Source organism: Artibeus jamaicensis, unplaced genomic scaffold (genome assembly GCF_021234435.1).
Source record: "Artibeus jamaicensis isolate MK-2021 breed Jamaican fruit bat unplaced genomic scaffold, CSHL_Jam_final contig_1803, whole genome shotgun sequence".
Classification (NCBI taxonomy): Eukaryota; Metazoa; Chordata; class Mammalia; order Chiroptera; family Phyllostomidae; genus Artibeus; species Artibeus jamaicensis.
This window is the reverse complement of record NW_026521356.1, coordinates 2,604,990-2,617,569: the sequence shown is the minus strand read 5'-3', so window position 1 is coordinate 2,617,569 and position 12,580 is coordinate 2,604,990. Positions and strand designations below refer to the sequence as shown.

The 12,580-nt window shown below is 53.7% G+C and overlaps 1 protein-coding gene across 1 annotated transcript in view; it reads left to right on the top strand.

Moving 5' to 3' along the window:
- Positions 1-6,219: 6,219 nt before the first annotated feature.
- Positions 6,220-12,580, top strand: part of GLP1R (glucagon like peptide 1 receptor) — a 38,111-nt gene continuing 31,750 nt past the window's right edge. Inside the window, exon 1 of the mRNA XM_037146252.2 lies at positions 6,220-6,340. Coding sequence (XP_037002147.2) covers positions 6,263-6,340 — 78 coding nt within the window. The 5' untranslated portion in view covers positions 6,220-6,262. The remainder of the gene's footprint in view (positions 6,341-12,580) is intronic.

The window sequence follows — 12,580 nt, the reverse complement described above, 5'->3', positions numbered from 1 at the left end:
CAAAGCTCCAGAAAAATATACAACTAAGCAAATAAGAGATAGGCCAACCTATTAGATGCACAGTTCAAAAAACTGGTAAGAAAGATGCTCACAAAATTGATTGAATATGGTCACAAAATAGAGGAAGATGTGAAGGCTATGAAAAGTGAAATAAAGGAAAATGCACAGGGAACCAACTGTGACAGGAAGGAAACCAGGACTCAAATCAACGGTTTGGACCAGAAGGAAGAAATAGACATTCAACCAGAAGAGCATGAAGAAACAAAAATTCAAAAAAAAAAAAATGAGGAGAGGCTTAGGAACATCCAGGACAATTTGAAATGTTTTAACATCTGAATCACAGGGGTGCCAGAACAACAAGGGGAAGAGTAAGAAATTAAAAACCTATTTGAATTTGAAAAAATAATGAAGGAGAATTTCCCTAATCTGGCAAAGGAAATAGACTTTCAGGAAGTCCAGGAAGCTGAGTCCCAAAGAAATTGGATCCAAGGAAGAATACACCAAGGCACATCATAATTACATTACCTAAGATTAAAGATAAGGAGAGAATCTTAAAAGCCACAAGACAAAAGGGGTCAGTTACTTACAAAGGAGTGCCCATAAGACTGTCAGCTGATTTCTCAAAAGAAACCTTATAGGCAAGAAGAGGTTGAAAGAAGTATTCAAAGTCATGAAAGGCAAGGACCTACATCCAAGATGACTCTATCCAGCAAAGCTATCATTTAGAATGAAAGGGCAGATGAAGTGCTTCTCAGATAAGGTCAAGTTCAAGGAGTTCATCATCGCCAAGGCCTTATTGTATGAAATGTTAAAGGGACTTATTTAAGAAAAAGATTAAAAATATGAACAGAAAAATGATGACAAACTCACAACTATCAAAAAACGAAACCTAAAGACAAACTAAGCAAACAACGAGAACAGGAACAGAACCAAAGAAATGGAGATCACATGGAGGGTTATCAGCAGGAGGGGAGAAAGGGGGAAAAGGTACAGGAAATAAATAGCACAGATGGTAGGTAGAAAGTAGATGGGGAGGTTGAAAATAGTATAGGAAATGTAGAAGCCTAAAAACTTACATGTACGACCCATGGACATGAACTAAAGGGGGAGGGAATGCAGATGGGAAGGGGTGTGCAGGGTGGAGGGGAATAAAGGTGAAAAAAATGGGACAACTGTAATAGCATAATCAATAAAATATATTAAAAAATAAAAAATAAACTATATGACAACTTAGCCCCTTTGGCTGACTCCCCCTGCAAAAAAAAAAAAAAAGGAAGGAAGGAAGAAAGGAAGGAAGGAAGGAAGAAAAGAAAGAAAGAAAGAAAGAAAGAAAGAAAGAAAGAAAGAAAGAAAGAAAGAAAAAAAATGTGGGTGCTTCAATTCATTCCTTTTAGTGTTTTGAACAACAGTCACTGAGTACCTAGCATGTGCCAAGCATGGCACTGGGTGCTGTGGGTATAGAGATGAGTAAAACAAGATCCCTATTTGGGTAAAAAACAAGGGATTACCCAGCAAACATCCAGGAGGGTTCCAAAGTGCCCAGAAATTGAAGAAGGCGGTGGAATCATGGAAAGATTCCAGGTAGGAGTGACCTCTTCCCTGAGACTCTGAGAGTGGGAAGGAGTTGGGGAGCCCTGGGAACCATGTTAGGAAAGCCCTTCCAGGTTCTTGCAGCTGATAAAAGCCCCTACGCTGCCCTCTAAGGTTTCTCAGAGGGGGGCTGTTTCAGCAGGATCCTGGAGTATGAGTCAGAGCTCAGGCAGGCAGGGTGGTCGACGACGCTTCGAACAGAAGGGACTATGTTGCAGCGAAATGGGAAGAAGTACTTGAGAGAGGTACAGTTGGAAGTAAGCTGGGAGCAGACCCAAGCTTGTTACCCAACAAGAGGTCCGAGGGGGGGGGCAGTATTTGGCCCACCTCGGGACGCCAAAAACTGCTACAGAACAGGGGCCCCTCCCAAGGACGGAATACTATTATCTACTGGGCTCTTCTGTCCGCTGCCAATTGGAAAGACATCTCTCAATGCCAGAGATTTGTGAAAAGGAAACAAAATGTTTATTTAATGCTATTTAGGCCTAATGCCTCCACTAAAATATCAAAGTCCTTTAGGGTATACACCTATGCACACACACAGCTCTCCCACTGTTCCAACTCCGTAAATCAGGAAAAGAGCACACGTCTGTGTTTCGGACGTGTCACCTGCAGCTGTGTCACCATGCAGGTGTGTCACCGTGCAGGCAGGATCTTTCTCTAGTTAATCCAAAGTACTCTCCGTGGTACCCTCTCATGGTCCACTGGCCAGGCCATGCAGCCAAAGCCACGTGGGCCTCTTCTACCAAAGCTGCAGGGGTCCACACTCCACCAAAAGCATGTCTTTCTTCTTCACCTGGCTGCAGGGATCTCCATTCTGGCCAAAACTGCGTAATTTTCCCTTTCACCTGGGAAAGAGGGGATCTGCACTCTGCCGAAACCACATGGCTCTCTTCACCTGGCCAAGAGGGGGACCCTTACTTTACTGAAACCGTGTGGCTCTCCCTTCTACCTGGCTGCAGGGGTCTGCACTCTGGCCAAAACTGCATGGTTCTCCCTTCAATAGCTGCCGCATCTGTGTTTAAATCTCCGCACCCATCCTCCTTTGCAGCCCCATTTCCAACTCCTCCTACAATCAGTTACACCTGCCAGGGCTCTCGTACCCTCCCAGCTTTACTGGGCTGCCACCATTAGTCTGGGCAGATATGGCCCCGTGGCATGGAGCTAATCAATTCCAAGCTCTCACGCAGGCTGTGACTCAGGGGGACCAGCCCCTAGTTACATCTTGGACAGAAGCCACTTCCTTCTTCCTGGCTCAAAGCATGTCCACAGCTATTTAACATATCCATGAAACCAGTTAAAGGTTATAGATATGTTAAATAATTATTCTAGAGGTTAGCTGCAGAACTGTTGCTATGCAAAACAGCTCTCAATGGCCCTGACTCTATTTGTCCCTTCCCCCGGGGGCAGGGGGTGAGGACATCTTAATATTTTCTGGACACCCTGAGCTCTGGACCCCATCCCAAATCCTTTTCTGGGCCCCCCCTCTTGGCTGCGCCCTGTTACAAGCTGACTCCTTAGATGCTGATGAGTTCGGAGGATTGGTGCTGGGTGGGTGGGGAACCAATATATAGGCTTAGGTCAGGTGAGGGTTTTAGAAAGTCCTCTAGGAAACTAGATAAGGAGGGAGGGAGAGCAGTTAAGTTGTTGAAAAGAATCAGAACTTGGACCTACCCTGAAGCTTACTTAGTTTGGGGAGACAACACTCAACCTGCAGCTGCTATGGGACGCACACGGAGGCACCAGACATGGCACCTGGCACCACCCATCACACCTGAGACAGAATCAGGAAGGGTCTGCAAAGACTGTGCACTTATTACAAGGTACAGACCTGTGCCAGTACTGAAATACCGCGTGCTGGCTCATTCAGAGCCTGTGTCATGAAGAGACAGTTATAGTCCAGAGTGGTACACGCTGAGATGACAGGCGGCATCAGGGCAAAATCAGAGCCACTGGGCCCCCAAGTGTTAAAAGAAGAGGTTGGGTAATCGACCACCCAAGTGTCTCTGGGCTCAGGGGGCCAACCCCCACCCCTGTGAGCATCCCCTATGCCCACTGTCCTCAGCTGGGCTAGCCCAGAAACAAACCCTAAGAAGAGAACTTAGAACAAGTAGTTTCCTTGTGTCTGGGAGGGGTCCCCCAGAAGTACTAGTCCCCTATTTTTGGTAAGTGAGACAGGCCAGGGAAGGAAGCCAGCAGTGAGTGTGTTACTGAGCAGGTTACCACCACCAGAGGCTGGGGCTTCCTCTGAGTTGCCAGATCAAATGGTGAGGAACTGGGTATTTATCCATCCACTCTGGTTTGTTCACGCTGAGAGCTGCTCCTAGGGGTGCCTGCCCCTCACTGGCTGAACCCAAAACTCCCCTCCCAGTCAGAGAAAGACCCAGGCAGAAAGAAAATGCTCTTTTAATTGCTGAGGGCAGGACTTCTAAATTACCTGCTGATCATGATTGCGACTGTAATCTACCTGGTGCCAGTAAGCACTTGTTTGACGTCTCCCTTCTGCATTAGAATAGAATTTCCCTGAGGATAGACTAGTCACCACTTTACCACAAGTGGGGGTGGGAGGGGCTAGTTCAGCGCCTGGCTCATTGGCAGGTACTCAACAGATACTTAATTGAATAAATGTGATTTAGAGGTTGATAAGTTCATAGTAAAGGCCTAATTCTATCTAAATACTTTTTCTAGCCCTTATCTTCCTCTGTTTTCTCCTCCTCTCCCAACCTCCACCCTGGTGTGGCAGAGCCTGCAAGTTGTTTCTGAATAGTTAGCCATCCATCCATCCATCCATCCATCCATCCATCCAGATATATGTACACTTGACCCTCGAACGGCACAAATTTGAACTGCACAGGTCCATTCACATGTGGATTTTCCCCCCATAAATATACGCAGATCCCTGAGAGTTCTTCATTTGCAGATTCAGCCAACATTTCCCATTTGTGGTTGGGAATCACAGATATGGAGGGCTGGCTGTATGCATTGTTCTACTCCATTTTATATAAGAGACTTCAACATCCAGAAATTTTGGGATCTATGAGGAGGATTCTGGAGCTAATCCAAGGGACGCATATCCTAGGGGATGAATGTAGTTTGGGGAAGTCAAAAGTTATTTATATGTGGGTTTTCAATAGTGAGGGGGTCGGCACCCTAAACCCTGGTGTTATTCAGGGGCCAAGTAACTGTATTTCCCTTCCTCTAGATTAATAAATGCCCTGGTATTTAATCTTGCCAGGGACTGCTTGGAATGAAAGGCACTTTTCCCAGATTTCTTCAAAGTCAAGACTGCCCCTGTGTCTGAGTTCTGACCAGTGGTGGGACTGACAACTGCGTCTCTCAGGGTGTGTCCTTGTGGGAGGAGATGCCCCCCATGGTCTTCGCTTCCCTCCTTGCTGGCTGGAATGTGGCGGTGATGGCAGGGGCGGGAGCAGCCACCTTGGGTCATTAGGTGGAAGCCGTGCACCGTGGGAATGCAGAGGCCAGAAGACCCGCAGCCCCTGATGATGGGGCAGCCATGCTCCATCCCTGGGCTGACACTCCAACCTTGCCTTACAGGACAGAGCCCTCGACTACTGCCATTGTTGTTTGGGGTTTTCTGTCACCCACAGCTGAACAAAGTAATCCTAAGTGGCACACAGAAGGTGGCTGTTAGATTAACTTCTGGGAAGAGGAGGGAATAAATGAATCCCAGACAGATCCACCCTCCAGCTACTCCGACAGAACCTCTTTCCCTTCGGAATGTTCCAGACACGCCCACTGCAAGTCCTGGGGCAGGGGGCACGGTTGCTCTGCCGTCGCCTTTCCAACAGTGGCATCAAAGTTCTTTGGGGGTGGGGGAGGGAGAACTCCTTTTCCCACCCAACTTTTCATAGGCATTGGGGAACATAAAGTCGGTGCCTTCTTAGCACTCCCTCCCCCAGGGTGTGGGCCAGCGGGGCGCCACCGGTCCCCTCCCCCTGGCCCGCACTGTGTTTGGGGGTGGACACAAGGGCCGGTGAAATACAGGGAGACAAAGATGCAGGAGTCACAGGGAACAGCCGTGGGCACTCGTTATCAAGCGGACACAGAGATTCTAAGAGCCCAGTGATTCAGAGCAGGGGCCCTGGGGGCTGCAAAAGCGGGGGAAACCTACTCTCCCCAACGACCCGGCTCCATCCATCCATTCGTCACCTGCCCTCTCCTCCCCCAAGCTTGGCTGTCCCAGGGCTGCCACAGGGACGGAGCCCGGCAATGAGAGGTCTCGGGAAGGAGGCAACCCCACTGAGTGGATCTGTATACGTTTTCCGGGAAGGGTCTGAGGGCCGGTGTCACCTTGGACCAGTCCCACGCGCTCCTCGAGCCTCAGTTTCCTTTGCGGTGCCCCAATAGGTGGCGGTGGTTTAGCTCTCCTTAACCAGGGGCACCTGGGAGGAGGTCGGGGTGCGTGGGTGGAGATGCGAGGCGCAGGACGCAGCACCTCCCGGCCCGGGACCGGCTGAGCGGGCGCGGCGCTGCGCGGCTGCGGGGTGTCGGTGGCCGGGGCGGAAGGCTGGGGACCCCGCCTGGCCCCTCCCGCAGGCGGGGCGGCCCGCGCGGCTCCTCCCCCGCGCCCGCCGCCCGGCGCCCGCCAGGAATTAGTCGCAGCGCGCGGTTCCGCAGGTGGCAGCGATGGCCCAGTCCTGAGCGCCGCGCCATGGCCCGCGCCCCCGGGCCGCTCCGCCTGGCACTCCTGCTGCTCGGGACCGTGGGCATGGCCGGCCCCCGCCCCCAGGTGAGGCAGCGGGCCCAGGGAGGGGGGCGGGGGCGCCGCAGGGTCTTGGCAAAGACAGTGGGACTTGAGAGAAACTCCGCGACCTCCGGGGGAGGGAACCGAGACCACCGGGGGCGTAGGGACTGCGGAGCCCGCGCCCGGAGCTGGGTGGCAGAGGTGGCTTGGCCAGCGGGCGACCGCCCCTGTCCCAGGCACGGCGCCCGCCTCCTGGCCGCCCCCGTCCCTCTGCCTGGGAGCCAGCTGCCCCGCAGCCGCTGTGCGCCGCCGACTTCTGCTCCGCGTCTCCCCAGACACTTTCCCAACTCCTCCTTGGAACCCGGAGCCAGCCGCCCTGCCCCTGCCCCAGCTCGCTCCCTCCCACTGCGCGCGACCCCTGCCCAGCAGTGCCTACCCCCAACCTGCAAGCTCGCTGGTCAGAGACCCCCCACAAGACTTAGGGAGCGCAAAAGGGCCAGGATGTGGACACCCAGCTCCATTACCCCTTATCAGCCCCCCAGCACCGGCTTTGACTCAGCCCCAGGGACGCAGCTTCTTGTCCTTCCTGGTGACCTCCCAGATGGAACTTGTCGCACCCCCCCACCCTGCCGCAGACAGTCAGGAGGCTCCTGCAGCCAGCCTCCCCATGCACTAGCCTAAGCCCCCACTCGACCCCCTGGTTGACAGCACACACCAGAGCACAGGCTGAGACACATACCTTGGCCTCCTGCCTGCCACTGGAGAGCAGGCCGCCGCAAGGACCTCTGAAGCCCCTCTTGGCCTTCACTGTCTCACCTGTCTTTCCCGTGTCCAGACTCTGGCTCCGGGGGCTGTGGTCAGCCTGCTTTGGGGGAGGGGAGTTGTCCAAAGATGCTGTGAGATGCTGGAGCAGGGAGGCGGCACAGGCTTGGGTTGACTGCCCTGTGTCAGGAACTGCCTCTTCCCATTCTCTCCCGTTCCTACCCCCAGACCTGAAGAACCCAGAGCTCTGGGGAGTGGGCCCACACAGGCCTTGAAATGTGTCCCAGCACAGGTGGAAGGCAGGATTAGGGGCCATTGCCCTGGGAGAGGGGCCTACTCTACCCCCTTGATAATCCAGATGTGGACAGATGTGCCTCCCAGCTAAGGTTCCAGCACATTTTCAGCCCTCAGACTTCTTTCCAGGTTCCCTCCCTCTCCCTGCCCCCCAGCACTACCACCCTAGTGCAAGAGACACCTTTCCCTCCCAATAGCATCTCCCCCGCCCCTCAGCCAGGCCTTGGCTTTCCTGGTGCACTTGGGATCTTTCTGGAGACAGGACTACAGACCAGTTACATGCTTCTCTCTCACCTTCGCCTCCTCCCCTGACTGGGATGGGATGGGACGGGGTTTGCATTCTGGTCCAGACCAAGTTTGCAGACTGGTTTGGATTAAGGGAAGAGAAGAGGTTCTGGGGGCTGCCTGTCTACTCCCCAAGGTGCCTTCCTTTACCCAGAGGAGAGGGGCTCCCTGAAGTTGCCCTTTCTTCTAATCCCCTCATTCCTCAACCCTGGACCAAGGGCAAAAGCCAGATGTCTTGGCACCATAACAAGGCTGAGAGGCAGAGGAGGGGAAGATGAGCCAGGCTCCGAGCAGAGAGAGTGGAGCCTCAGGGTATGCCCTTGTAGGGGGACCCGAGCATCTCTGGCTGCCACAGAGATCTGAGGGACAGGAACTTTGAGATTAGATTGCAATAACTGTGACACAACCTCATGCCCGCATGTAATATTCTAAAAAAAAATGGTAAAGTTTTGCATTCTGTTTTCTGTTCATGAGGTTGGCAAGACTAGAGTTACTCCCTCCCTGCCACTGATGAGGGGACAAGAGCAAAGTAAGAAGTGTTCCCTGTGTAAGGTGACCCAGCTGGTCAGGAACGGAGAGGAACAAGGGGTCCGGGGCTGGGCTCGTGCCCAGCACCTGCCTGCCCAGGTGGGACTGGAGGAAGGTCAGAGAGTGAGAGCTCCGTTGTCACGTCTGGCCAGGCTGGCAGCAGCTTCCCTGCAGGCTTCCATTGAGCCTGCTCACTGGCCGAATTGAGCTCTGAAGAAGGAACCTAGGCCACGCTATTGCTGCCGGGAAGGACCACCCCACCCCTATTCCTTACTTTCCCAAGAGCCCTGTGAGGGAGCTGTTCTGCAGGGGGATAGGCAGGCCTTTGACACCCAAAATTACCAGACAAAGCTGGGTTCACATAATGAGCCTGTTAGTAGCTGGCAATCCTGCGGAGGACAGCTGACTGCCTGGAACCTCAGTGTCCTCCTCTGTAAATAGGGACTACAAGCTCTCCCACACAGGCTTGTAGAGAAGATTGAGACGCTGGCACCTGAGGCAGCAGCTTCTGTCGCTTGGCAGAACGGACCCATTTGTCCTCGGGAACCTGGAAGCCTTCTTCAGGGCAGCAGGACAGGGCTCGGAGAGGGGCTCGGAGAGGGCCCGGTCCGCCCTCCCGTGAGGGGCGGAGGGAGGCCGGGGTGCGTAGCGTCCAGCATGGACATCGTTCTGAGCAGGGTTCACTCCCGCACATGGACCCAGCGGGTGCTGGGGCAGGAGCAACCAGGGAATCACACCCTGCCCTCTGATGCCACCTGCCTCTGTGCAGATTCCTGTGTGTGTGTTGGAGAGATACAGAGATGCAGACATGGAAGCAGGGAGGGAGAAATGGAAGGAGACGAACCAGGGCGTGAGGGCTGTGTGGGCCTGTCTCTCTGTGTCTTTGTACGTGACCCTGTATGACGGTTTGTTCGTGAGCGAAATATCTCAGCAAGTAATTGTGTCTGGTGGTGTATATGTCTTTGTGACTTCATGTGTGATAGTGTGTCTGTGGGAAGGTGTGTGTATGCGACATCTTTGTGTGTGACTGGGTGTCTGCCAGTATGAGCCTGTGTGTGGGTGACAGACAGAGTGCTTGTCACAGAGTGTGTGGCTGTGTCTCTGTATGTGCGTATGTGACAGTGTGAGATGAGAATGTGTCAATTAAGGGCTGTGTGTATGTGTCTTGGGGATAGTGTCTCAGCATGTGAGTATGTATCTGACTGTGTGTGTTCATGTGCCAGAGAGACTCTGGGTCATGTCTCAGTTAGGTAAGTGTGTCCATGTGTCCGTGTGAGGGTTGTACATGTGAGAATGTGGTGCAGTTTTCCTTTCCGTCATTCAGCTCTTGTATCTGGAACCCTTAAGACAAAAAAAGTGAGGGTGGCTGCTGTCTAAGAGCCAGGGGTCAGACAGCGCCCCCTCCAGGGCACAGGGGCCAGTAGTTTGGGCTCTGGGACGTGGCCAGAGAGGAGGGAGCCTGGGGGTCCTGGAAGGAGCCCTCCTTCTCTCTTCTTTTGGGAGGCCGTCTCCCATTTTTCCCACCTCTGTGGCCCAGGGAGGCAAGGTCTCTTTCCTCCTCCCTTCAGTCAAAATGGTAACTAGAAAAAGAAAGAATCTGAAGAAACTGCAGGAGCAATTTTTCAGGTTAGCAGCCAGTCTCCGGAAAGGGTGCCTTCCCAGGGTGTGGGTGGGGACACCTAGCGTCTCAGGAGCACCCACTCTCACACTGCCCACTGCTACAGGACTCGGCAACTCATAAGGATCCTCACAGACTTTGGCTGGCTGGATCTGTGCAGTGGCTCTTTGAGAGCGATGATACTCCCATGTTATAGGTGAGAGAACTCAGGCCCCAAAAGGAGAAATGCGTCCCTTCGGTCCCAGCTGAGATTTAAGCCAAGCGGCGGGGAGGCCAGAGGTGGTGGGAGTCATCCTGTCCAGCGCTTGCACGCCATTCCCTCCTGGCGTCCTTTGTCACCTCCTGCTTCCTCCCCAAACTCCTGAATCTGAGAGACACCCCCTCCTGCTGTAAACTTCATGCCATTTGCCTTCACCCCGCTGAGAGATCCCGTAAAGCCTGGCATGTCCCAATTTTCAAAACTGCCAGCCGGCCCTCACCCAGGCCCGCAGGCTCCCTCACGGCTGCCCTGTGTTCTGGGCCAGCTGCCCTGTGAGGGGCAGGGGCAGCGGCCACCGTGTCCTCCCCGACACCCAGCTGCCCAGCCCCACCTCGCTGGACTTGGAGCGAGGGCCTCATAGCACAGGAAGATGAAACAAGGTCGGGGCTGGTGGTCAGGGTCTGGTCCCTCCTACCTGTTTTCTGCCCTTGGGCATGGAGTCCCCAGCGTCCCCACTTGGCTTTGCCACCAGCTACAGTGGCTGCTGGAAGATGTCACAGATTAAGCGGATGATTGGTGCGTGGTGTGAAAAGAGTTTGTTGATCCTAAAAGTGATGGAGGGGTGGGGTGCAGACTCCCCAGGAAGCCAGGCTGCTTGTTCCTCTCTTTCCTCCCCCATAAGCAGCAGAAACGGAGAAGAGCTGCCACTGACCTGGCATTTTCCCTGGGCCAGGGGCCACTGCAAGCATTAACTCACCTAATCCTTGAAACCAGCCTGGGTGCGTAGGGACTGTTATTTCCATTTTGCACATGTATAAACTGAGGCTAGAAGTTAAAACTCTTGCACAGGTCACAGACTTAATTTGGGGGGATTAATTTATTAATTCAGTGTCAGGCCCGGGTTTGGGTCCAAAACCAGGGATGTTCCCCCTCCACTGTGTTAACTGAGCTCACCTGAGCACCCGGGCCCAGCCGCGCTGGGTGGCCCCCGGCCCTGTCCCAGACCCGATCCTCACCTCTGTCCCAGGCTCTTCCGCTGCTCTCTCCCTGCCCCGGCACGTCCTCCTGAACATCATTCCGAGGCTTTCCCCTGCTCCCCGGACCTTCAGTGTCCCTACCTCTGTGCCTTTGTCCCTGTTGGGTTCTTCTGCTGAACCCCTTGCTAGTCCAGTCTGTCCCCCACCCACCCTCAGTTCACCCCCAGCTCCCAGCCCCCTGGGGGTCTCCACTGGATTCTGAGCCTGGCCCCGGCCGCTCCCTGAGCGCTTCCACACACTGCCTTCTCTGTGATGCCCTGCAGACCTCACCCCACCCACACGTGAAGGACATGTCCGGGCCTGAGGATGCTCTCAGACCAGAGCTGTGTCCTACATCTTTGTGTTCCTCTATGTCCGCCCATCTGTCCCGCTTGCTCCCCAGCACCACCACCCAGAGTCTGACACATTTTGGCTTCCATGAACACCGGGTTGGGGAGAGGCTTGCGGCCCAGGTGCCTTGTGGGTGGGGGGGTGGGGGGGCGAGGAGCAGGGCTGGGAGATCCCACGCTGGTGCAGAAGATGACAGGGTCCCCACAGTCAAGAAGCTCTCCTTTTGAGGGGAGACACACAGACCCTGTTCTTATTTGTCTCTGTGTGTGTTCTCACCACACTTTACTTTTAAAATTTATTTTTAGTTATAATTGACATATGATATTATATTAGTTCCAGGAGCACAGCATAGTGATTTAACATTTATATAACTTAGATGTGATCACCACAGCAGTCTAGTGACCATCTGTCAATGTACGTGGTTGTGACGATATTATTGATTCTGTTCCCTATGCTGCTGTAAGTTATATCTATTTCTTCACCTTATAACTGAAGCCCCAGTCTGGAGGGGGGACACACCCCATCCTCAGGGAGCCCCAGTCTGAAGATAGAGCAGGTGCGGGGCTGCCTGTGTGTTGAAGCTCCCTGGGGTGGTGGTGGCCCGGCTGCCCTTCCAGGTGCTGACCTTGGCCTTTAACCCCACCCCCCACCCCCATTCTGAGACTTCTGGTTTCCGTGGGTTTCCTTGTCCCCACTCACTGGCCCAGATGTACCTACTGCCCCTGTTCCCAGCAATGACCTTGCTTCCTGACTGTTTTCATCCCAGAAAGAGCTATCAGGGGACATCTCCCCAGCCTCTCCGCCCTCCCTCACCAGCAGCTGCTGCTTTCAGGGGCTGGGAGAAGAAGGAAAAGGGATTTGGGGGTAGAGCTACCACACCAACTTCCAGTGAAGACTGCACTGACCCCTCATTTGTAGCTAAAATCATGCCGCTGCCTTTGCTGTGGTTGAGTTTGATTCTTTGTTCACTTTATTTATCTATTTAACTAATACACTTGAACTTTGCCCTGAGAATAGCTGCATCCCTCAGGTAGCCTAGGTGGCCTCAGCACACTCACTGCAGGAAAGTAGCTGGGGCTCCAGCAAGCTTGGTGCCCTCCCTGGGGACTCCTGTGGGGCCGGGGCCAGCAATGACAGCCTGCGGCTCTTATGGGCAGTGTTTCACAAACGAGGACTCGGCTGCAACGTGGGTGGGGTTACTCAAAAACCAGATCCAGTCCATGCTCAGGGCA